We start from the raw sequence: 26,343 nt of genomic DNA, 5'->3' as shown, positions 1-26,343 counted from the left end.
CGCATTTAAAAGTATAGAATATTAAATAAAAACTTACATACGAGTACTAGTACATAAAATGGTAAGTAAATCCGATTGGAATCGAAGAAAATTATGAAATGCGGTCACACACCTATTCTGTGGTTAGCAGAGCTAGCCAACAAATCAAGGGGTAAAGTGTTTTTTAAATGAAAACCCCTCTCTGTGTCCCACATCATTGCAATATTGCTACAATGTATATAAAACAACACAACTGAATATCTTGAATCACTATTAGATATTCTTCATCTCCATTCGTTAATAGCGTTAATTTTTATTGATTAACTTAATTGATTATTTATAAAACTACCTGCTATATTTATCTATGTACAATTTAAACTCAAAATCCTATATCTTTTACCTAAAATAAAATATATATATACATATATGTAAAAAGCCGCATCCGCGTTAAGTTTAACCACATTCCCTCTTATTCATGAGAAATAAATAATACTATTAGAGGAAGATATTGATTCCTGATAAAAAGTGGGCCCGAGTTAAATGGGAGGCACGATGGAGGCAGAATGAAAGTAATGGAGGCACATCGAACCGGTTTTGAAGATTTTTACGAATGCAAGGCTGCTTGCCGCTTGCCCAGCTCAGGCTATGTGCTGCCCGCGGCGAGCATATAACATAACCGTCGGCGGATTCGCGTCGGGCCGAACCTTTCTTCTTTCACACGCACACATGCTTTAATAAACGCTCTGTTGGGAATTCCGATTATCATTATGAGAATTTAAATATTTTATATTATCACTTCCTTTGCTCTGGTGTCGAGGCAAAACGCGGCGTTGAATTACGCCACTCAACTAGTAAAGCCTCCGGGATTTATCCGAAAATGGGCAACGGAATATCTTAACAGTAAGTTCCCTCGGTCTATCCTGCTATGTGCGGGATAGAGCGTGAAGTGGAAAAAAGTGGACTCCACGCATAAATACATTAGGCTAACATAATATTTGCTGTACAAACGGTTTATATGCTTATGCTGTTATTTGCACAATACGACGAAGCAAGCAGAGCTATCCTTGAACAACGTCAACAGGTTAACATTTTGACTGAACCTAGAAAATTAGTTATTTTGTAATATTACGTTTCATATAATTGAATGATTGAAAGAAACCTTAACTGTACCGGAATAATCAATTTAATTAATATTCATCGATCCGAAATTCCGTATATTATGTATATTGACATTGCAATCAAGCAACTGAATACTGGCTTCGATAGACATGTCGCCTTTAATTTAATATCAATATAAAATAGATTGCATTTTTTGCTACCCTATACATATATCATGTTACATTTTTCAGAGTTTCTTTTAATTAGATACAAATGTCTATTAGGTACTTGAATGGGTGAGATATTAAATTATAAAATATTTGTATGGACTAAATAAGTACTTCAATTGTGTGTTTTTAAAGAAATATTAATTGACAATTAAAAATAAATAAATATACCTACCTACGTGTTAAATATTTTTATGTAACATAATATTTTCCACATATAGCCTTATTTTACTTTTCTCTTTACCTTTATAAAGTCCTATATAAGTATTTTATTTTCTTAAAGAATCAAATATAAGGTATGTTATAATATAATACACATGACCTACATCCTACAGGAAATATTATAGACGTCGATGGTAAATGTTTGTTTGTTTGTCAACAAACTGATGTTTGTCGAGCCATTAGAGCGAGGCCGCGCTGAAAGTCGACAAGAGTTAAATTACGTGCGTGTTATACGATTTAGTTCGTGTTCGTGTTAACTTCGCGGGTTTTCCTACACACGGATGATAATTTGTACCAGTTGATAGTTCAATATTTTAGCACCTTATATTTGGGACTTTTAATATAATAGAATTTATATACTATTGTTGTTTGTCCCATAATAAAATTTTAATCGTCTTCTCGAGTGTGAGTTGGTGTCGTACCAACGTTACCACATTTACTTATTTTAAAACTAAGTTTATTATACATTAATTACAATTAAAGAGACGCTTTATAATTATCGTTAAAAACATTGTATGCAAATATTCAATTAATATGAAGGCTGAAGCATAGATGGGTTACATAGTATCTTTAGGTAAATTTAGGTATCTTATAATGTGGGAACCAAGTGTTAAGACGCTTCTGTTCTCCTTTGCCCGTCTAAATCTCAAGGCATTGCGTGCAACTCAACGCCGCACTTCGTCTCGTTACCGTAAAGTGAAATATTCTCGTAAAGAAAAGTGAAATATTTTATTCAACCGAGTTGCAATCGGACCCACATCCGTCGCGTTTACATTCACACGCGTCTTCCCTGTGCCACTTTGGCTATGCTATAATTAAAAATCAGCAATAGTTGTTTTTTTTTAATAAATTTTGAATACTGCTCTGTAGGCCGTCCTGGCCTCTCCAATTTACATCGCCTAACTTTAAAGGTCATAGGCAGAAACTGGAAAAAACATGAAAAATTGCAAGACTCGTTCGCGTTTTGCTTTTCATACCCCGTTTGTTGTATTAGATTACGCTTTTCTATTTAAGATTATTGGTATATAGATGAATGGTATATAAAAATTAATTAAGTTTTAGGTATCTCGACCAGCAGGTAAATAATTGTAAAACTATCTCTCGCAGTATTTAATAACGTAGACGTAAAAAGAATAAATATTTAATATTATGAAAAAATACTGCTTATTATAATAGGTCCACAATTCATAAGTATTTGCTTATTACGTATAAAATATAAGTACAGTCTACATATATTTAATGAATTATTAAATAAAATATAATATATCAATTATCGATAAAATATTGCACATATGTACGTACATAAATAACACCTTATGTGCTGCTATGAGCGAGGTAATGTTATTTATATAAATAAACCTTTGGTTTGTAGGTAAGTAAATAAGAAATGTCTTAGAAGGTGTAGAAAAATAAAATCAGTGACGTATTTGCTCATCAAACATCCGTAGCAAATTAACTATTTAACTTCTGCATCTACTATATAAACAATTTTTAAATATACTAAAAAATACATCATTATTGAATTTTTATACATGTTATTACAAATATAACTATTTACGTAATCTAATCCCCAAAACAATGAACACTGCTAACCAGAAAGTACAATACACTGAGATAACAACAGAAAGGTTCCCGTAACTTTTATTTACACTTTAACAAAACGTCGTGAATGACAACGCACGACATTGAATACCTTCAACATTGATTTTATGATGGGTCATATATTTAGCAAAACTGGCATCAAAATTGAAAGGAATCCATCATTCATCCATTAGTCACAGAGAGTAAATGTTATTTGTCAAACTCCGTGTAATTGCAGTGCTACAATCGTAACACTCGCTACGAAGCTACCGTAACGCCCGCAATTTGTGTCCATTGTTCCATTGCCGTTAATATTTACACCAGCGATTGTCCCTACCCGCGCACTGAAGAGCTGTTTTCAAAACAGAAGACGTTCCATAAAACCTATTGTTTCGATTCTAACATTTCAACACCGGAATCCAAAAAAATCTAACAAAAATATTACGAGTGCATTAAAATAGTTTTATAATATAAAATCTCACCTGTGTCATCAGGCGATCGGCGCCCGTTCCCTCTTCATCCTTAAAATCTATGTCCGGATTGTAATTGGGCACTAAGTCTTTGAACTTTTCGTCGTCCCTCGTGATGCGACCCTCGGGGGGGCCGCTGGCGGACTTGGAGTTCTCGCTGATGTTGGGGTCGTGCTGGTTGAAGACGAGCGGTGTGAGGCGGCGCGGTCCGTGGCGGCGGGTGAAGCCGCGGCCCGGGCCGCAAGCCGCCGCCGCGCCCAGCCACAGTAGCACCAGCGACAGCCTCATCTCTCGGACATCACTTCACGCGCGTCCGACGCACGACCACCGCGCGCCGCGTGTTGTGCGACACTGCGAGCCCGACTGCCCGAGCGCCACCACCGAGCTGCATCCCTTGCAGTGCCAATGCCGACCACTGCAGTCGGTGTTCTGTTCTATTCGCACGGCGTGGCGGCTAGTGGCGGCTAGTGGCGGCCATGAACGGGGACATGCACTTCTCACGTGGTGCTACCCAACGCTGACATTCCGATATACCGATATTGAAATACCTTCAAATTTTTTCTTTAATTTTACTGTCATTTGTCTTTAATATCATAAAAAATACGAGCATTCTCCGTTACACTAGAAGGCAACAAGTATTTCCAATTACTTTTATTTCGCCTTAATTCTACGTTAAATATTACACAAAGCTGTAATTAAAAAAAAATACTGTAAAATATTTAACTTTATTTAATAAAAAAATATATAAATACATACATAAATATTTAACCCATATAGACCCGCCGTGCCCAAATGGGTACACCTACAATAGTACCCTTGTTTTTTTTACATTTTTATTTTTATGCAGTTTATGTCTAGAATTGTAAAGATAAGTAGTATATCCTTATGTTGTAGCCGTAAAATCCAATTAAAAATTTTTTACAATCGTTCATTTCGTGCCTTTTGTAAAGCTGTTTCACGAAATCTGTGAAGGCAAAATGTAAGTATATTTATTTTTAAATTTTTCTTCTAAATACATTTGTTTTGGTACAAAACATACTTAAGTACTTAGTATTCTATATAATATAATTACATTTGATTAGAAAAGAAGAGTCGTAATAGGACAAATTCAACTTTTACGATGCTGTCCCCAATTGGGGCCAATGGGCACATCAGAAGTCAATTTTTATGTTTTTATATGCATGTCCATCCAAAGTTCATAATGGCTCTTAGGATATTTAGCGGTCGCAATGAATATAAGGGTCTTCAAGAAGCAATCGCAGTTGTAATTATTGAAAAAAAAAGACTTCGGAGAGGTATATTTAGTTGCGCTGCCTCTAAAATCAGGTGTGGTAATCGACGAAGAAGAAGATGTAGATATACAAAGCACTGCTAATCTGCCTGCTTACTAATAGAAGCATTTATCAACCTTTTGCTAAGAGACGTATAGGAACCGTAATCTTGAGCAACCCCGTTGGTGTAAAAGTGATCCAACTACGACTAATATACAAGGTCGTCTTGAGAAATTTAAGAATTGTTAAAAGATGAAACTCAGCAGTAAAGGATATGAAAAGAAAAACCGAGCCGATTTTGATTACTGCTTTTACCAAGTTAACTAAATTTTATTAGTGCAAAGGTTTTACAGTGTAGTATGGGAGGGGTTGATCAGGCTGATCAATCTTTTTACCTATATAGCAATGCTGTACGTGGCAAAAAATGGTGGTGGGTTTTATCCACACATACATAGGATCTTGCTGTTGCAAATTCACGGCACCTGCACTTGCTAACTAATATAAACAGGATAGATTAGCTTGATTTTTTCGTTACATCGCTCGTCACGATTTAAGAGACGAAAACATCAACGTATTTATGGGACCAGCAGCTTCTGCAGTACCAAGTCTGCAGCACCACGGGGTAGACCACTACTCCCAAAAATTTTGCTAGCAACTGAGACGTGCAATGTGCCATAAAAAAAACGCGTTGATAGTGTAAAAAGTGTTATAAAACATTTCGTGTCGCAAAAATAGTTTCGAAAATTTAGATACTACATGTGCCCATTGGCCCCATTTAAGGACGGCATTTTTTTTATATTTAAATAAAAAAAAATTAAATTTTTTTTTACGTTTTTTATTTTCCTACATCGATATCTATCAATTATTACCGAAAAAACCTTTGATTTACTGCTAGTTTGGCTATGGGTCTAAATGGGTTAACATAAAATAACAACAATTTTTATTTGTACAAATAGAGGATATATCTATTGTATGATTTATTCGCATCTTAATATATTTCAAATTCAAATCATCCTAAAAGACTAAAATTGTCAATAGTTTGCGTTATCATATAAATAATAATTAAATAATTTGTGCGATTTCGTACGATAAATATCCGACAATTCAACTTACTCGAAATGAAAAGTTTATTCCAAGTATCATACATTTTATACAAAAAGTAATACATTGCTATTATTACTCAATAGTTTGCTAGAGTTTAAGAGAAGAATTTTAAAAGCTGTTCGAGATACAAGCATAGGTCAAAGTACTCATTTATTAAAATATTAAGAAAACAATGCAACTATGGCTTCCCTTTCGTTTTTGACCTAAAAAAATATATTTACAGGAAAATTTATATTCACATTTACATAATAAAGAGTGCCCCTTGAGGATAATTTGTACGCATTGCAAAGAGGTTTATACAATAAAAGCATAGATCGCATAATCAGATCATATTCATGAACTGAAGTTTCTTTCTGTCTTATTCGTTATTTACATACAAAATATAATACAAGAAATTGTTACAATATGTTTTTTTTTATCAGCCTCACGATGTAAAGTAGGCAGTGGGAACCTGGGAATCAAATGTTAAGGCACACCGTTTCCATTAAGGCACTTCCGTTTCCCACTTTCCGGTGAATTCTCAAGGCATTACATGTTGAGTTACAAAATACGATTTAAGTGTTAATATGTTTATTTCTTTGCTTTGGTAAAGCCAAAGCGTAACAAAGCAAAGCGCGACGTTGAGTTTCGCCACTCAAGACGCAATGTCTCGAAGATTCAGTTGAAAGCAGGGGGCGGAGTGTCTTAACACTAGGTTCCCGGAATGCAATGTGAAGCTGAAAAAAAATGTTATAAAACGAATACCGATCATGTAAGTATATGGTTACAATGTATTTTAAATAACTCTGATACTGTTATTTTTATTATTATTAATTACTAATTTAATTGGGCACCAATTTAAACGCGTTTTCTCTATACTTTATTTAATAAGAAACTTATTTAATAACAAAAAACAATTATATTATTGACGGCAGTCATGGCGCACGGAAACAAATTATAACTGTAAACGTGACAGGTTGTGGGTTCGATTCCCACTCGAGGAAATTAAATATTTAATGTTTCCCTTTTTTGCTCTGGTATCTAGGCAAAACGCGGCGTTGAGTTCCGCCACACGCAATGCCTCCTGAATTCGGCGAAAGATGGGGAACTAGCCACTGAGTTTCCTCTGCCTACCCTCAACCTACATGTTGATATCGTCGCTGAATAATTTAATTTAAATGTACATTAGCTAAAACGTTCAACTCATATCATTATTATTTATAAGCATTATAAAGATATTTGTTATAATAAATACCCTTACTTTTAAATTAGAGGCCAGAACGCGTAATGTCTCCAAAATTCGGCGGAAAGTGGGGAACAAAAGTATATTAACAACAACAGAGTTTATTAACACTAGGTCTCCAGGTTCCCTGTTTACCCTGAAGCTAAAAAAAACTGCTTAAGACATCATCGTGATGACTAAGCAGGTTCAACTAAAGATAACATTTTTACACTTCCTTATCGATAATACTCGGAAGTATTTGTATGCCTCAAGCGCACCGAATATAGATGAAGCCAAACAAAAGCGTGTGAATGTTAAATTTTTTAACGCCTATTTCACAAAGCTCAACTTGCTAAATCACCGATAAGATGGTTTCCTTTTATTTAAATGATTTTAAATCTGTAACCTCCGAATATTATTTTTTATATAACATTTCAATATTTAACCAAATTGATTTGAAATAGGTGATTCGCAATACTGTAATATTATATATTTTTAGTTTCACGCTTAATCCAGAAGAATATAATTAAGATAAGCGTTAAGCCACTTCCATTCTTCACTTTGAGCCTCAATTATTGCCTCGCGTGAGTGGTGGAACTGAACGCACCCTTTCATCTTACGATTCCCCTGTAAGTGGCTTGAATCCACTACCAACGCGTTTACAGAGAAACCCTGTTCAAATGCGACCATCTTATCATGGTATCTACAAAAAAATAGTAGCTCTATGCTATTAAGAAACCACGTTTATATACTTTTGTTAAGGCACGTTATGATGGAACTATTTTCAGGCTTCAATGAAAAAAAACATTTCTGTAGCACTTTCAAAACTATTTAAAATTATTGTATTATTACACAAATATATTTGCTATTCTAATGAACAGGTACACGTCTCGTCTATTAGTCTCCTTTTCTTTTCTTTCTGTTTTCTGCTTTTCTGAAATAAATAAAAAATATTTCTATGTAAATTAAAAATCGTCATTAACATAACTAAAATAAATATAATATAAAATATTTTTTTCATTATTTATTACTTATAAAGATTTTTTAATAGTATATTCTGATGTACCTGTTAACCCATCGATCATGTTAAATAACATTTGTGTTTCGTCAAGCGGCTTAAAAGCAGCCAAAGCAAACTATACCTAGTAGTGAACGAGTGTCGCGTCGGCACCTCCGTCAGTATGCTTGAAAGTAAATAATATTTTCGACAAAGGACCGGCCGAGGTGTCAGTGTAGGCTAATGGAGGAGAGTGCTGAGCCAACACACCCGCTTTGTAGTGTTTTAAACTGTTTGTTTTACCATAAAACTCTTCACTTAATACATTCGAAAATGTTCAGATAGCAAGATTTTTTTCATGAAACTATATTATTACATTCACCACAAAAATAATCTACCTATTAATAGTCGCTGTTCAAATTATTTAAATACATTTATTTTAGCATGTTAAATGTAATTTAATTAAAATAACTTTTGTTTTTATTTCATGTATGTATGTATATACATAAGGTTTCTTGAACAACAAAGTTGAATTACTGCAACGAAATTCCACGCATAATTTTGAATCGGCGTTGATGCGAAACTGCTGAATTTTTAAGTCAGCTGACACTGGTTTAGGTATTCTGCAACTTTTTGAGGTTTTGTATAAAAGAACCAAAGTATTTTAAGTATTTTTTTTAATAATCTTTCATTTAAAATTTTACATATAAATAGTATTTCACATCCAAAATATACTGATATAAAAATATTTTTAGTTACTAATTATTTTACAAAATTGTGCATACACCTGACCTCGTACCTTTGGTAAATGTTCATTAAATTCTATTTAACTTATAAGAAACAACATATGAAGAAGTCAAACCAGTTTGGCTCACGCTTTGCTCTGTAATTGACAAATTGGAATCTTATTAAGTAAAATTCAAGTTCCTAACTAAACGAGGCGCAGGCGCAAGCAGACATATAATGTGACGGCGAAGCCTTCCGACCGGGTGCCGATGAATGCCGAGTGTGCACGAGGACCGTCCGGGCGGCAAGAATAAAAAGTCGGCAGCATTCGAAGCGCGTGCCTCGATGTGTGTGGTCCGTTCTGGAGGTCCCGAATGGCCTTTTGATATATTGAAATCTGATTTTAGCACTCTTTTTTTTAACTTGCAAACATTTTTAAGCGCGATTAAATTAAAAAGCTCTTTGGAAGTTTCGTTCTAACTACCTTGTGTTGATTAGTAATATTTTTTATCATTTGTGATAACGAGACATATATGTATGTGCATATATAATAAGTATATGTATATTTTATGTAGGAATATTAATAATATTTCTACAAGTAACTATATCTTATATATTTTGATATTCTTTATGTTATAATCAACCAAAAATCTTCATTGTCACCATATCTTTTCATCTTTTTAGTCTTAATAGATTTCTTCTTTTGCTCTTCCTATTACAATCTAAAACAGCCATTTCGTCTTTAGTTGGAGAGTCGGCACAGAAGATTTGATGTTGCATCTATTCAGTTGGCTGTTTTTTCATAGTTGAGCTTTTGGCGTGATCTGGTCATAATAGTCTTAACTTTAAATGAATGAATGATATCTTTTAGCAGAAAAAATCTAATACGAGAGTAGTAACTATATCAAAGGCTCCATATTTTTTAAAAACGATGAGAAGACAAAAAATCATTGCAACTTTTTGATACTAACCAACGTAAAAAATGCATAGTAATGTAAAGGCGGCAAAGCATAATATAAATGAAATGAAAATTTGATGAAAATGCTAGATTGTGTTTTTTTAACGCTGACGTAATTAATTAGCCGTTTCTCGTGCAACGCCGGTAAATACAGAATCAAGTATATTATCTTAAAAACGACAAATAAGTGGTTGTTTTTAGCTCACTTACTATTCTCTCCTCTGTCGCGCCGCCCATATGCTCTGCACCTAATAAATAATTTAAAACATCCGATACAAAAAGCTCTAAAATGTAAAAAAAAAAACTAGAAAGGAGCTGAAAACTACCCTGCTATAAAGCGTGAAGCTGTGTTGTGTTGCTGTTGTGCTAAGAAAACACTGGATACAGTCGCCTTTGGAATAAATAAAAAAAATAAATCTAAATCGATTCATCCATTTGCGAGCTACAGTTGCAAAAGACAGAGCTACACAAACACAAACAAACAGATCCAACACACGTACATTTAACGTATAACATTCCTCAAGTACCAACCAAGGGCTCCGCATTATTTTCAGGATTTCAGGTCAACGGCAAGTACCACTTGTGCAAAAATTGGGTGTGTGCACTTATTTTGTATGAAATTAACTACAAATATAAGTTAGTAAATTTATATTTCCGTTTCCTCGCTCTGGTATTGAGGCAAAAGAGCGGCGTTCAGATCCGCCACTCATCACGAAATGCGTCCAGAATTCGGCGGAAAGTGAGGAACGGAGTGTGTTAACACTATATCCTCTGCTGACCCTGCTGTGTGCGGGAAACAGCGTGAAGCTGATTTGTAGTGTAATATATAAGTTGTGGCGTTTTTTTTCTGTTTTTTTTTCGGATTTAAATCGTTATTTGTAGGTACTGTCACTTGATATTTCCCTCCAAATTTCATAATTGTGTGTCAACGGGAAACACTACAGGTTTTGATTACGCGGCGAATAAAAATGACTAATGTAGGTATGTGAAACGAGTGCATACGTACCCATGCACTCTCGTATTATAAAACATTAACCACGAAATTATTATTTTTTAAGCTTCACGCTTGTTGCCTATGGCAGGGTAGGCAGAAAGAACCTAGTACTAAGACAGCCAATTTCCCACTTTTCATCGATTTTTCGAGGCATTGCATGCTGACTGGCGCAATTTAATGCAGCTTTACTTGCCTTGTCTCGTCACCAGAGCGAGGAAAAAATATTAAATCACTTTTTCCCTCGAGTGGGAATCGAACTCAAATCATCGACTTATTTGCGTCACGTCAGCCTCAAATATAAGTTTGTATCTCACTTATAAATTTTAATTTTCCTGATTTTTTCGCTTATTCTTATTGTATTTATTGTAAGTTAAGTTTTCATACAAAATTCGTCAAAAACGATGCATAAATGGTGGTTTTTTTATACCGTTGACCTAGGTCTTGGAAGCTTGGATTCAGTGCATCACTCTTCTTTTTCTGTGCTCTAAGAAATCGAATTTCTATAGACGTAGATATTTGAAATCAATTTTAACTTTACATGGAGTAAACGGTCTTGACAGACGAGACGGGCAACATTGTCAGATAAGAGTTAGGTACCTACGTTGTTTCTTTTTCGAGAAGTGGAACTCTAAAAATCAAGTTGCAAAAACTCTCAAGTACTTAATGATAACTATTTATTTTAGAATACATAAAAGAAAATAATGATTCCAAATTCTAAAAACTTTTAATAAAATTATTAATTTTATTTGATATCACCGTTTAAGGTACTAGGAACATCGCTATCAAAATTAGTGCTTATGTCGGGATAACAAGGGATCAATTCAAGGTTATTAAGATCATAATCAAGTCCACTATTGGGAACTTTCCATTTCTCCACAATAACCTTTAGGGGTTCAAGACATTGGAGGCTTTGCTTTATGCGTAACAACTCAACATTACATTGATTTTCAACTTCTAAAAGCTTTAATTTATATGCTTTCGTCAACATTTCTTTTCGAATTGCGTTTTTTTTTTCAATTTGTGCCATATTAAGAGTATTTTGATATTTTTGTAGTTGTTTCTCATATTCTATTAAATATTCATCGCAGTTAAGCTTCTGATCCACTGACATTACAAATTTATTTGATGAAGGCAGTAAATCTTCTGCTATTTTAGGAATACTTTCTTTTTTTAAAGTACAATATGTTGATGCAAGTGTGTTTTGTTGCACCTGGTTATCTTGCTTACCATTTGCTTCTTTATCTAGTTTTGATTTCTCTTCATCAAGTTCTAGTTTTAAAGCTGCAATTATATTTTTACATTGGTCAATTCTTTCTTTTAAATGTGATTCTTTATCGTCTACAAATGCTAAGGTTATTTCGTCCTGCTTCCATTCAAGCTTTTCAGATGTTTCAGCTATAATTTGATCATCCACATTTCTTTGTAAATTTAACAATTCTATGTTCTTATCTTCAGATTCCTTTGTATTATTATCTCCTGAAACAAACATTGCCATATCCATGACGTGTGAATTACGACTATCTTGCAATTGTATGTTTAAAAAGTTATATAAAATTATAAAAATATGTCCACAAGTCAGAATGACAGAAAACTATTTTTCGTTACGAATTTAAAATGTTTTTTCTATCTTGGCTTGTCAAACAAAGGTTTTAATAAAGATTAAGCTAACACTAACCTCCGTATATTATTTAAAAGCGTTGATGTTTATTTCAGTCTACATTATAATTTACCAATAAAAAATATTAAGATACATTTATACTAGCTCGGCATACAAATACAAACGAAAACTATTTCGTTTGTATTTGTATGTAAATACGAATTTAACGAATATTAGAATACAATATAAACCAAAAATATATTTCAAACTGGCCCATAAAAATCACAAGATCCTCAATATTTACGAAACATTTATCTTTTCTTAAATGTATGATTTTTGTTAACCTTAAAATATTCATTTCCAAACGTAATATATATAAGTGTCAACAGTTAGCAATATTTTCAAAATTGACAACTTCATATTTATAAATGCTGTTGAATTGAAAGTACCGCGAAACAATTATTATAGTGATTTTACTTAATTAATTAATATAAATAATTTAATATATCTGTATATGCTTTACTTTTATAGTAGATTAATTACTACCACACATCATGGGTTTATTAGAACTATGCGAAAAATATTTTAATACTAACAATTTATATGAAGTTCTGGGGATATCTGAACAGGCTTCAGAGAAAGAAGGTATTACAGTTTTATGAGTTAGTTATATTAAATACACTTAATAATTGTTATAATTGTATATCATTCTTACAGTTAAAAAAGCTTACCATAAGTTGTCTTTGAAAGTACATCCTGATAGAGTTAAAGATGATGAAAAAGTACATGCCACGGAAAAATTTAAAGTACTTGGAGCTGCTCATGCGATATTAAGTGATAAAGATAAAAGAGAATTATATGATGCTACAAAAAGTGTTGATGAAGATGAATTCAACATAATTGAAGGCAAAGATTGGACAATCTACTGGAGATTATTTTTAAAGAAAGTCACTGAAGAAGATATTAAAGCATATGAAAAAAAATATATTGGTTGGTATATAACAACTAAATATATGTATATCAGTAAATGTTTTTCACAATTAACTAAATTGTTACTTAACGAAATTAATATAGATTCTTCATAGTCAATTCTCAATATCGTTATTAATTGTTAATATAGACCATTAGTACAGTTTTTGTTTAACTAACCTATATTAAACTTTGAATTATTATTCTATATTAGTTACCACCCGCAACTTCGTACATGTTGACTATATGACCTGTGCTATGATATTTTCCCATTGAATCTTGCAGGGGACAATAGGGGAAAACTATCTTTTATGAAATCTTTAATTTTCATAAGTCAATGACAAATCTACCAACTTTTGCTATGCCACCATTTTATTATTTCTTATAGTTTACTTGAACTATTAAAGTTCTTGAACAGAGGTTCTAAATCTTAAATTCTTATAAAATTATGATAAGCTACAACACTTATAATAGTAACATTACATTATTTCTTTAGGTTGAACTACCATCCCCAGATCCTGTCTAGCCCTAATAACTTTATGACAAAAAAAATCATTTAAATCCATCCATTAATACTTCCAGAGATGACTGTACCATAAATATTTTTTCACAAGTGTTAACATACAGTCTCACATATTTTTATTGTCTTATAAATTATATATTACATTGTGGCCCAATGGTCGGTCTGGAAACAATAGTTATAGGTTTAATGCCATGCCAGGACATAAATTGTTTTAGTTTGCTGGCTATGGATGACAAAGTAATGCAATATCTCCATTAGTGGAGAACAATGTTTCAACACTAAGTACTCTCTGCCTAACATGTTATGTGCAGAATACTGCTAAAAAATGGAATATTTCATGCTATATACACCTTTTACTATGACAGGTTCTACAGAAGAGAAAGAAGATTTGAAGAATGCTTACTTAAGTGGTAAGGGGGATATGGATCACATTGTAGAGCAAGTACAGTTTACCAGATCAGAGCATGAACCAAGAATTCGAGGCATTTTAACTGTAAGTGAGATAGAAAAACTATTAAGATTTAAATCTGCACAATCATATATATATATATATATATATATACATATATATATATACATATATATATACATATATATATATATATACATATATATATACATACATATATATATTGTTAGAAATTAGAGGTGGTTAACATTTTTTAGAAAACAGGATAAAAACACATATTGTCTCTATGTTTCTAACATATTTGGATAGAGGTTCTACGTAATTACAATAAGTGATATATATCACTCAATAACAATACTTCACACTAGATACCTTCCAATCAGGGCCATCGCCTACAAGCAACTGATCTCTATTGACACAATTCCACAGATTTTTCACCTACATCCAACCTCTTTTACACGCGTAAGCTTACAATATATACATATATTTTAATAATTTAGGAAATGATAGAAAACGGTGAAATACCTGCATATAAGATATTTACTCATGAGCCTGCTAAAAAGCGTCAACGTCGAATTGCAAAAGAAAAGCGAGAAGCAAAAGAAGCCGAAGAATACAAAAAAACCTTAGATATTGATTCAGGTATGTGGTATAAGGTTTAAGTGTTCCAATTTTTTATAGCTGCACACTGTATCCTGCATAAAGTTTACTTCCAAGGTTTCTTACATATAGCAGAATTGGCAGAATATGAAAAAGTCTAGTGTGTACACACTCCATTCCTTGTGCATAAAGAACAAGCGAGTTCAATGCTGCGTGTTGTCTTACCAGAGTAAGGAAATTAAAATACTTCTTTCTTCCAAGTGGAAATCCAACACAAAGGCGTCGCGTTTATAGTCGATCGTAGCCCTACACTGCACTGTGCACAACTGCCTCTAAGAAGTTGAATATCAGTAACTGTTGAAAGTATTCATTTTTATTTTTATAGGTAACAATTTAGAACTAACTATAAAACAAAATCAAGCAGCTAGAGCTAGTCAAATGGACTCATTGATTGATGGCTTAGCTGCCAAATATGGAGGACTATCAAAAGCAAAAAAACGTAAAGGTGCTCCAGCTTCAGGCAAAAGCAAAAGACGGAAGTAATGTAACGAGAATATTTAATGTTTTATAATTTTTTCTTCATAATAAAAAACTAAAATAGTTTGTTAATACTTTTATTCTCCTTCCATAGCAACTTGAGTTTCTGTTTCAGTATAGAAAGGTCCCTCTTCAACATATTTTTGTAACCTAGATATAATATTTTCATCAAATGCTGCAGAGTGTGATAGTTTTTTTATTACATCATATTTGGCTTCTTTTGACTCCTTTGTGTAATCAACTGATCGATCCAAAAGATACTCAATGAACCCTAAAACAAGAAATAATATAATGATACTAACCCAACATAGAAGCTGAAATAAGTATATTAAATACTTTGTAAAAATTTTCTATTTCAAGATAGCAGCTAAAATATCTAATAAATAAATATTTTTATATATTATATTTTATGTGTGTTATGTAGTGATTCGGAAAAATAATACTATAAAAAGATTTTTGCCTAGATTAGTTAATTTAATGCAATTTCATAAAAATGTAAAAATATAACGGCTCATTTTAGTGTTCCATTCTATTACTTTTTTTAATCTGCTTAATCAAATAGCTAAATAAATATTAAATAGAACTTTAAGTTTCTTTGTTTGTACAAAAACAAAGAAACTTAAAGTTAGTACATATGGGTCACAAGAGTTTGTTGTGTTATGTAGCTAATATTTTTAAATAGTGTACTAATCTATTATTTATAACGAATAAACTATACCGCATAAAAATAACAGGTTTAAAATAGTTCTATAACATTTATAAAATATAGCCATTGCAAACACACAAGTCCCAGGCACTGCTCTGATCTCCTTACCCTGCAATACTGGATTCACACACCTACACATTGAATCTATAGAATCCTAAATAGTTTCTCCTCATAAAGTACAGTTATGAAGATCCACGATGATCCAGATCTCTGACCACAACTTATTATAATAAATATGGACATAAATCATTGTATACACTGTGTGGTTGTATATATATTAATATTTGTGGATATAGATTTTCCTTTATCAATATTATTTATGTACCTGCTACTCCTGCAACCATCTCTTCACCCCACCGATGTTGGCATACAGCATCAAGCAACATCAAACCAGCCAACCTTATATCCGGAAATGGATTCTTACAGATATCAAAAAGTACTTGCATAGGCTCTGGTTGTTGACTCAAACTTCTGAACCATTCCCGAGTCATTAATGTAACTCGCTGGTCTACGGGTGCAATTTTTGAACTTGGATCTTTAGTGACGCTAATGAGATTGGCCAAACAGTTTAATGCTCTTGTTTTTAGATCAGTTTTGCTATTTTTAATGATATTACCTATTTTTTGAACACTTTGTGTATATTTGCTGCCTGAAAATAAATTAGTTTAGTGTAATAAAAATAATGATGGAATATTATATAAAAAATAATATGGAAATTATTTTTAAAATACTTTGTGCAAAGCCGTCATGGCGCAGTGCTACAAATGTGTACGCGATGGTTTTGGGTAAGATACCCACTCGGGAAAACGAATTATTATTTATTGAAATGTTTATTTTCTTTCCATTTCCTTTCTCTGGTTATTGTTAATTTGCATTGTTATTTTCATTATTCGACACGCAATGCTTTAAAACGGAAAGTAGGGAACATAGTTTCTCAATACTAGGAGAGCTACTTGCGAGATATAACACGCTGCTGGAAAAAAAAATATCCATTGAGTCAGTTAAAATTAAATAGGTCACAAGTTATAAAATGTTAGATTATATTTACCTAATGCCATTAAGCACATTTTCCCTTCTATTGTAGTACCAATAAAACCTAAAGTGTCAAGTGCAATAGGTAAAATTGTGATATCTTCAGAATCCATTGCATCAAAGAGACACTCTGACAGTATTGGATATTTCTGGAAGATCTCGTTTGGATAATGATGTGCAATAGAACCAAAAAACTTCATATAACCTATATAAGAAAAAATAGACTAATGTTAACGCAATTTTTTTTAGCATAATATACTACAATAAGTATAATAATTAATAAAATTAAACACCATTTGTTAAGAGCGAAGCATGCAGCATAAACGTATCAAAGGGATGCCGCCGCACAAGCCTCATTCACGAAATCGTGTCGTAGGTATTGACGGTAAAGTTCAAAGTCGTTTAACCTTTGGCAATATTTTAGTAGTAGTAAGTGTTTACGTTATTGGTATCCATTCGTAGCTGCGTCACACGTAATACAGATGGATAAACATCGTGAAAAGAAAAAAAAATCGTACGTAAACTGTTGACGTATCTTGAATATATTTTTTTGATATGGATTTGAAATATTTTTCCCTATATGCTGTTCCCGTTAAAGGAGCGCAGACGCTTCCACCCTATATTTATTAAATGGACAATAGGTAGACTCAGCAAAATAGATATGTGAAAATAACGATATATTTAAATATTTTTTTGTTGACTGTTACTACATGTAGCGGCATAAGCAGAAATAACCAAGTTTTTCCACTATTTGTACAAATTTAAAAGACTTTGTGCTATGTGACAAAACATGAAGCCGTCTTATCTAGACAGAGCAAGAAAATAAAAGTAATTCAATTACTAGTAATGGTGATTGAACCCAAAACCATTTAAATTAGATGCTGTCAAACATTGTCACAATGGACTTCTAATAGTATCTCTTAATTGCTTAAAACAAAATAATTTCAGCTAAGTATTTATTTTTTTAAAGTATTTATATTTCCTGAAAAATTGTTTTAGTAATTATTAGTCCTGAATGTTATTCAACTAAAAATGTAGATATGATTTTGATTTTTAATGGGCCTAATAAAATAAATATTAACATGATACCTGGTATCAAGAGTCCTCCAAGAGGATTTTTATGTAAATCTTGTACTATTTCCGATATTTTTTGAAAGATCCCTTGCTTAACAAAATAATTAATCCCATGAGGTGTTATAGCCAGCTGGGTTAGCAATTCTAAGATATTTAATTGATATAATACATCCTCTGAGTATAATTCATTTATCATAAACTCTATGTACCCTTGATCAATACATAAATTGAATAATTCATAAGATTTTGATGAGATATTTATAACTACCTAAAAAATTAAAAAAACGTGAGTTACATTTACAAATAATATAAAGCATATTCACACTACATGCTGGCTAGGTAAAGCCACTTTGTTCCACAGTCTCCAACTAATTTTCAAGATAATATTAATAGTTCGCATTTTGAGGCTGTTGTAGCACAGTGGCACAACATTGAACAAAAATTTCATAGTAATTCATTTGATTCCCATTCAAGGTATTATAAAAATTATAAATATATTAAATAATTGTATATTATTCATATTTAAATAGTTTTATATATTTATATCTAAATTCTTCTTCTTCTTCTTCTTCCTGGCATTAATCCCAGCTATTACCAGGGTCTGCCTTCCTACTTACCCTACTCCACTTTGCACGATCTTTTGCATCCTCGGTGGTTAGACCATTGGCTCTCATGTCCAAATATATATCTAAATATATATCTAAATTATTAATTATATTTAAATTATTTTTATTTCCCCTCTCATAGATACAGCATGTTGTTGAGTTCTGCCACCCAGTCTGCAATTTCCAGTGGATTGGAGTATCATGACATAAGGTTCCCTCTGTCTACTTGGTTAGATGTAAAATATTCATTCCATAAAAATAAAAATATACATAAATACCTCAAAAGCATTACATTTACTGCTGCTATTATTTTCTAAGGATATTTTCATTTCCTCCAAAACTTTAGAATAAATTTCAACAGGTAGATTAGATGTTATCAACACAGCTTTATTAGCAATGCCTATATCACTGTCACAAATCATCTGACCTACTGCCACATACACATCTATATATTGTGGTAAAGATAAAATGGTGCCTGTAGTTATAGTTTTACTGATCTGAAAGAATAACAAAAATGAATCATATAGAGGCAAATAAAATTATATTAAAACACATGTGTAATATTAGAAAATCAAAAAATGATAACATACTTATTAAACAAACTTAAAAATCTGAATTTAGTGGAATTTGAACCACCCTGGTCAACTAAACTATACATTCTCAAAAATTTGTATGTAGCAGAATGTATGGCTTAGCTGCTCAGGGCACTTAGACAGTTTCCAAAGAGGGGCAGGTTCAAATCTTGCTACAATCAAATTTGTATATGTTTACTTAATAAGTATTTTTCTTTCCTAAGTGTGGAATAACACTTTAAAAATGTAAAACAATGATAAACATATTGGATATTCCCAATTTACTTTAATACTATAAGTAGATATTGTTGTATTTGCTTACATAGTATTAGTAAAATCTGTACTTTAAATCTATGATAATAATCTATATAAACAAACCTCATCAATAGCTAATCTTCGAACACTGTCATCTTCATGTCGCAACAAATACATTATATGGGATGTATATATTTTAATTATATCTCCAACTTCAAATTTTTCAAAACATATTTTAAGCACTTCACAAGTGAGCTCAATGAGTTTCCTTGAAACAGCAGAAATAATCATATTTAATAGATAATGTCTCTTTTATTATACTATATTTATATTTCAAATCCTTTTAATTGTCAAAAATATTTTTTCTAACGTACTTATCACTTATATTAAGGCATTGCATTATTTTTGTAATTCCAACATGTCTAAGAGTAGATAAAGCATCAATATTAGTATCAAAAGTTAGTAAATTTTTTAATTCATTTAATGCTGTGCATCTATATTCATCACTTTGCAATTGTTCAATTAGACCTTTAAATTGTAAAATACTACTTGACATTGTGAAGTAAATAATATTACAATAGATAGATTCAAGTAAATAACTGTATTTCAGTGAAATATTTTAAAATGAAAAGTATTATGCGGTTTATTTTCAAAACATAAATAACACTGATGACAAGCAAATTCGGAACTTCGTGTTTTGAATTTGATATATATTATATATGACATTGACAACTGCAGCAAAGACTAGATAACTAAGAATATTGTTAATTGGGGTCAATAGAACCATTCTTACTTGGATATTTAAAGTATTTTCCATTTTAAATACAAAAACTACTTTTATCAAAGGAAAATATATTATTGTTTTATAACTACTAAACTATAAACAGTGATAAAGTCACGTCATACGCCATAGATTGCCATCATAAGGGGTAATTAAAAAAATATGTAGGAAAATAAGGATTATTATGAAGTTGTTTTTTTAATATTACTTTTTGTGAAATTGAACTTAATATGAAATAATATTGTAATATTAAATATTTTAAAAAATTAAGATATTATTAATAACATTTTATTAAATAATACACTAATAAAAAAATATTATACTTAAAATATACTATTTTTATTACATATATATATATATATAAAATATAAAATTAAGTTTATTAAATAAAAGATTTTTTTGCTCGCCAATCCAGAAATTCGTCGATGTCTACATCATTATCTGAATCGTTTTCATCTTGTTCTTGCATCTCAACATCTTGTATTTTCTTTTTGGTTTCCTCTTTTTTGAGCTCTAAATCTAATACTCTGAAACATAAATATTTTTATTGCTTAAATTTGTTGTGTTTGTTTATTGTTTGTCGTTAATGTTCTTTTAAAAGAATATTATTCTTATTACCTAGACCAATTTCTCATTTGTTCATCTATTTCATCTATTTGTCTTTCAGCTGTAGCCTCTTCTTGTTCTCCAGCGATAATTTCAGCGGATGTAGAAGTCTCTTCTTTAATTTCTTTTTGAAATTTTTCCCACTCTTCTTCGACTGGATCTTTATATTCGATATTCCGAACCTATGTTATATTTTGTTAATATTAGCATAATTATAAATAGTCCAAGGAAATTTAAATTATAGATTCAGTAGAGCAATCAGAAAATACATACTAATAAAATGGATAACTTTGTTTATGAAAAATCAAGAGTCATGTCTGGTACGAAATTTGGTGTACGATAAGATTATATGAGAAGTTAAAAATGATACCTAAACTTATATAATTTATGAGACACAATTAAAGAGATTTATTTGATTTGAAATTTATTTGAGGCCGTCGTAACGGTTGTGGGTTCAATTAAGACTCTGGAGAATTAAATATTTAATATAATTTTTCTCGTGTAACGGAGAAAAGCGTCACGTTCCGCCAATCAACACGCAATGCCTCTAGAATTTGGCAGAAAGTGGAAAAATTACGTAACATTAAGTTCCCAGGTTCCCTCTGCTTACTCTGCTATGTGCGTGATACAGTGTAAAGCTCTGTGTAATCTGTGTGTTCTTTATGATCTTCCGTATGTAACAAAGTATTGAAGTTATATTATTTCATAAAGATAAGGTTTTATACATTATTCAATCAAATTTGAAATTAACTTTTTATCGATATTTATTGCAGCCCGCATGGACCAATCTATCGATGTCGCCGTCAGTTTTCCTCTTGTCAAAAACGCTGATACAGTCCTGCCGGTAATGTCATTTTTCTATCAACTATCAAGCTATCATTTATAAGGAATACGATTTTAATGAAAAGTGTTTAATGTTCATTACACAGCTTAAATTTATCAGTTCAGTTTGAAAAAAAATATTATATGTTTTATCTATCGTGTTAGTAAGATAAGCGTTGGTTGTCATTGTATTTAATTATAATGTTATTATCCTCAATGAGAAGAGGTATTATAAGCACTTGCTATAAATTTCAGTGGTGTAATTTTTCAAAAATGGAACAATCTAAGTTGCTAGAATTGGTACGGGCAAGTATTCCAGCTTTGGATGGAACACATCATAAAGGACAAGCAGGAAGAATAGGCGTGGTAGGAGGCTCATTAGAATATACAGGAGCTCCATACTTTGCAGGCATCAGTGCCTTGAAGGTAGCTTAAGTGTGAAATATACAATTTCACTAGTGTTGATTCTCTCAGAACATCAATCAACTTAAGAATAACTAATCCTGACTACTGACCCCACTAACATTGTGCACACTTTTTAATAAACTAAATTTTAACATGATGAGAGAGTGGTGAATTTATCACTTATTTATTCAATGACTAATATCTATTAGTGATCTCAATAGACAAAAATTTAAGATAATAATATATTACATATTACGAAAAACTAATTTATGATATTCATACACAGATTTTTTTAAATAATAAATTTTTAAATTTATTTTTTAAGTTTGAGCTACTATCATTAAACAATGTATTTGTATATTTTTTCTCAGGTTGGAGCTGATTTAGTACATATAATTTGTTCAAAGCCTGCTGCCACTGTAATAAAATCATATAGTCCCGAATTAATTGTACATCCTTTACTTGACGAACCTGATGCAATAGTAAGCATTACACCTTGGTTAGACAGACTCCATGTTATTCTCATAGGTCCGGGTTTGGGTAGAGACAAATTAATTTTTGAAGTTGTTGAAAAGCTAATTAATGTTATAAGAGAAAAACAATTACCACTTGTTATTGATGCTGATGGATTGTTTTTGATCACTGAAAAACCTGAATTAATTAGTAATTTCACATCACCTGTTATTCTAACCCCTAACAAAATTGAATTTGAAAGGTTGTGCAATAAGCTAAATGGCTGTTCAGGCCTACGGGGCCTAGGGGAGTATGTAACTGTGTTAAGGAAAGGTGCTATTGATGAATTATATAGTTCTGATGAAAAATTAGAATGGAAATGTTCTGAAGGTGGTTCTGGAAGACGATGTGGTGGTCAAGGAGATCTCTTGTCAGGATCAATATCAACATTTCTACATTGGATGTTATCTTCTGATAAAATAGCTTATAAGGATTCAAATAAAATAATCTTAGCATCATCTTTGTCATGTTTTGCTGCATCAACACTAATAAGATTGTGTAATACTAAAGCTTTTGCAACAAAAGGTCGAAGTATGTTAGCCACTGACATGATTGAATATATACATGAATCATTTACAGAGTTATATGGACAATAATATTTGTGCATATGGTAAATAATTTAGAAAAGGGTTCATTTAATATTTGTTTCTAAATTAAACATGACATATGAGTATAATAAATATCCATAAGATTATAAGTAAAATTCTGTTTAAAAAACACATGAAGACAGTCAATTCTAAAAAATATTTGAAGAAAGAAGAGCTAGTAACATTGGCAAAGAATATGTATGACATATAATTTTAATTGAGGATATGATTAATTATGTCATTCCAAATTTCTGTTAATAGTTTATTAATGTAAAAAATATAAAATATATTTTATAAATTACTTTATGCATGTTAAGGGGATTTAATTATTTTGCAACATATTTTTTAATTCTAACTCTGTACCACATAATAATATTTTTTAGACACAACCCTCCTTCACCCGAACAATATTTTGTGTCTGTCTGTTTAAAATATATGAATTTTTATATAAGAAAAAAAATTTTTTGTATGGTTATCTCTGTAAACATTATTTTTTCAGCAAAAAGCAAAAATTCCTGGATAAAAAATAGCCTTTATGTTGCTCCACAACTCTCCTTATCGTCATGGGAGTAGAAATGCAGAAAAAATGTTTACAAAGTTATTTTAAAAGTACATACCTTTGCATCTAGAATAGGGTCATCAAAAAAACCTTCAGGTATAGGTTGATCAGGTATTTGCTTTACAGTTTCAGATTTTTGTTCCAGATTTTCAGTTTCTTTTCCAACTTCACTTGCACCTAGTCAAACAGTAAACAATAAAAACATAATATAGTGTTTTTTTTATAGTTTTGTTTTTTTGGTTTAACCAGGTTTCAAGACATGATTTTTTTAGGTATTACAATTCAATGTCATCCTAACAAAATAAAAGCTTGAAAATACTTTAATTATGATTATCTTAGCCATTATCACAATTAAGTAAACATACATACATCATTATTTTAGTATAAATGAAGCTTTTAAAATGTTGTACTATCTGTATCTTATATTAATAGGCAATGACTTCCAAATTTTAATTAAATCTTAACATTAATCTAAGCACAATTTAATCGAGTAAATAATATTCAACAAAATAGTAGTGTCTTAATTAGTTTCTTTTTTTTCACTAGAGGCCAGTTGTAGTGCAACAGTGTGCTGCAAAATCGACAGCCTGTTGTGAGTTCAATCCCCACTCATTGAGTTCCACCACTCAACTCGCAATACCTCCAGAATTGGGCGGAAAGTGGGGAATGGAGTGTCTGAACACAAGGGTTCCCACTGCCCACTCTGCTGTGTATGGGATACAGCGTGAGGTTGATATATTTATTTTCATTAAATGTGATAAACACAAACATGAAGTTGAAAAAAATTTGTTTGTTGTTTGAAAAAAATACCTTGCTGAGATGCTGGTAACAAGCTTTTCCTTATAATCATATCATCATGATGAGAAACCATACTAGGGGCATTATTTTTTGGAATACTTTTGGGAACTGGTATTTCTATAGCATTTTTCAATATTCCTTTAGGCTTTTTTTGTTCAGGACCATCTTCTAAAGATACACCAATTCTTTTTATTTTTATTTTATCGTTAGTGAAATTATTTGTTAATTCTTTTAATTTTTTAGCTTGTTCAATATTTTGCCTATGCTGTTTACTGTTTACGTGTACTTGCCAGACATGTTCAGATCTTACAATTGAAGAACACAGTATGCAAGTTAGTTGTCCAGAGTTATTGTACTTTGCAAGTGGATTGTCTACACCAATAGGTTTCTTATTTTTATTTTTTCGTTCTGCCATTAAACGGCGCATTTCTTCCTGAGCCTTCTTCTTCTCAACTTGCATTCTAAGTGACATCTTTTACTATATCTTCTTGGTTGATACGAGTTTAATTTTTAAGTTAACAAAATAAATAAATATGCTAAGTTAATATACGAAAAGCAATATTTGTTTTTTAAATCTCATATAATACAATTTACAATATTTTTTGACAAATCGCTCATAGAGACGTAATGTCGACAGATGACAATTGACATGATATTATCGTTAGTTTCATACTAGCCTTGTAACACGTAAAACATTATTAAATTGATATAAAAAAATAATATCTTAATTATGTAATTTAATTTTATATAAATGTACCGTACATTTTATTTAATTATTTTATTTTTCGTTGCTGATGCAGTGATCAAAGGGGACCAATGTTCCTTTCAAATACAAAAATGTGTAAACAGTCTAAATGGAATTAATAGTTTTCTACTGCTACCTTAACTCGCCTTAAACCCTACCAGTACATTCGCACATTTTAATACACCAGTACAAGTGCACGTGCGCTCTGTGCACTTGATAATAAACCAGTACTAGTCAACGCGCACGCTATGCATTTAATAACGTACCTGTAATAGTGCAAGCCTACTTATTAAGGCACCATTACCAGTGCATTGAAATTACTTGTGAAGAAAATCACCAATATTTTTTTTATTGAATGTTATTTTAAAAATGTTACTTTTGTAGAAATTATTTTTGTTTCGATGTTATTTCTAGGATTTACAGATTGATTGTTTTAAGCTATTGCAAAATACTCATGTACGGTTACTTTTAAAATTGAAATGCTTTTTTTAAAAGGGGTAGATGTCTGGTTCAAGAAACTGGCTAGATTCTGCTGCTGAACATGCAATTTCTTTAATAAGATAAATATTACACCAGTCCATGGTAGCCTGACTAACTCTTTTCGACATCTTCAAAACAAACCAGCGTAAAAATTATTTATTGTAAATTTCTCTGTTCTCCAAAAATATGTCACTGAACTAATTTTCTTTGTAATTCATATATAACATTATAAGACGGTTTTAATCCAATATTTTTAATAATCATGAAGGCAGAATGAAAATACAAATGTAATGTAATATAATATATTTTATATTAAGTATAACAATAAAAGGAGTAAAAT

At 31.4% G+C, this 26,343-nt stretch overlaps 6 protein-coding genes across 8 annotated transcripts in view; 2 read left to right on the top strand and 4 right to left on the bottom strand.

Moving 5' to 3' along the window:
- hh (hedgehog signaling protein) overlaps positions 1 to 4,066 on the bottom strand; it is a 30,418-nt gene extending 26,352 nt beyond the window's left edge. Inside the window, exon 1 of the mRNA XM_085186722.1 lies at positions 3,590 to 4,066. Within this exon, the coding sequence (XP_085042848.1) occupies positions 3,590 to 3,865 (276 nt within the window). The 5' untranslated portion in view covers positions 3,866 to 4,066. The remainder of the gene's footprint in view (positions 1 to 3,589) is intronic.
- A 7,056-nt stretch (positions 4,067 to 11,122) lies between these two features.
- LOC146538193 (uncharacterized) lies at positions 11,123 to 12,638 on the bottom strand. Its single transcript, XM_085187493.1, has one exon. The coding sequence runs from the start codon at positions 12,327 to 12,329 to the stop codon at positions 11,571 to 11,573; it is 759 nt and encodes a 252-aa protein (XP_085043619.1). The 5' UTR covers positions 12,330 to 12,638; the 3' UTR covers positions 11,123 to 11,570.
- Positions 12,639 to 12,846: 208 nt separating this feature from the next.
- LOC146538192 (dnaJ homolog subfamily C member 9) lies at positions 12,847 to 15,529 on the top strand. The gene is made up of 5 exons (XM_085187492.1): positions 12,847 to 13,070; positions 13,143 to 13,415; positions 14,283 to 14,410; positions 14,827 to 14,968; positions 15,312 to 15,529. The coding sequence occupies exons 1-5, from the start codon at positions 12,980 to 12,982 to the stop codon at positions 15,467 to 15,469; spliced, it is 792 nt and encodes a 263-aa protein (XP_085043618.1). The 5' UTR covers positions 12,847 to 12,979; the 3' UTR covers positions 15,470 to 15,529.
- LOC146538191 (26S proteasome non-ATPase regulatory subunit 5) lies at positions 15,525 to 20,668 on the bottom strand. Its single transcript, XM_085187485.1, has 7 exons — positions 20,082 to 20,668; positions 19,831 to 19,975; positions 19,159 to 19,377; positions 18,291 to 18,543; positions 17,218 to 17,406; positions 16,495 to 16,818; positions 15,525 to 15,734 (listed from the first exon to the last, which is right to left on the bottom strand). Exons 1-7 carry the CDS (start codon positions 20,261 to 20,263, stop codon positions 15,541 to 15,543), a joined length of 1,506 nt encoding a protein of 501 aa, XP_085043611.1. The 5' UTR covers positions 20,264 to 20,668; the 3' UTR covers positions 15,525 to 15,540.
- A 140-nt stretch (positions 20,669 to 20,808) lies between these two features.
- Positions 20,809 to 25,698, bottom strand: LOC146538189 (zinc finger protein 830-like). The gene is made up of 4 exons (XM_085187491.1): positions 24,791 to 25,698; positions 24,039 to 24,157; positions 21,107 to 21,276; positions 20,809 to 21,015 (listed from the first exon to the last, which is right to left on the bottom strand). The coding sequence occupies exons 1-4, from the start codon at positions 25,248 to 25,250 to the stop codon at positions 20,871 to 20,873; spliced, it is 894 nt and encodes a 297-aa protein (XP_085043617.1). The 5' UTR covers positions 25,251 to 25,698; the 3' UTR covers positions 20,809 to 20,870.
- Positions 21,671 to 24,490, top strand: Naxd (NAD(P)HX dehydratase). Of its 3 annotated transcripts, XM_085187488.1 has the most exons (4): positions 21,671 to 21,766; positions 21,868 to 21,938; positions 22,172 to 22,342; positions 22,693 to 24,490. In XM_085187488.1, the coding sequence occupies exons 1-4, from the start codon at positions 21,757 to 21,759 to the stop codon at positions 23,428 to 23,430; spliced, it is 990 nt and encodes a 329-aa protein (XP_085043614.1). In that variant the 5' UTR covers positions 21,671 to 21,756; the 3' UTR covers positions 23,431 to 24,490. The 3 variants fall into 3 exon arrangements, with proteins under 3 accessions (XP_085043614.1, XP_085043615.1, XP_085043616.1); XM_085187489.1 differs by lacking the exon at positions 21,671 to 21,766 and having other exon boundaries at positions 21,935 to 22,076; XM_085187490.1 differs by lacking the exons at positions 21,671 to 21,766; positions 21,868 to 21,938 and adding an exon at positions 21,945 to 22,091.
- Positions 25,699 to 26,343: the final 645 nt, after the last annotated feature.

The sequence above is a fragment of the Heliconius melpomene genome, chromosome 6 (genome assembly GCF_056956725.1).
Source record: "Heliconius melpomene rosina isolate 202511_hmr_F chromosome 6, ASM5695672v1, whole genome shotgun sequence".
NCBI classification, from domain to species: Eukaryota; Metazoa; Arthropoda; class Insecta; order Lepidoptera; family Nymphalidae; genus Heliconius; species Heliconius melpomene.
The sequence above is the reverse complement of the archived record's forward strand: the minus strand, read 5'-3'. Positions and strand labels throughout refer to the sequence as shown.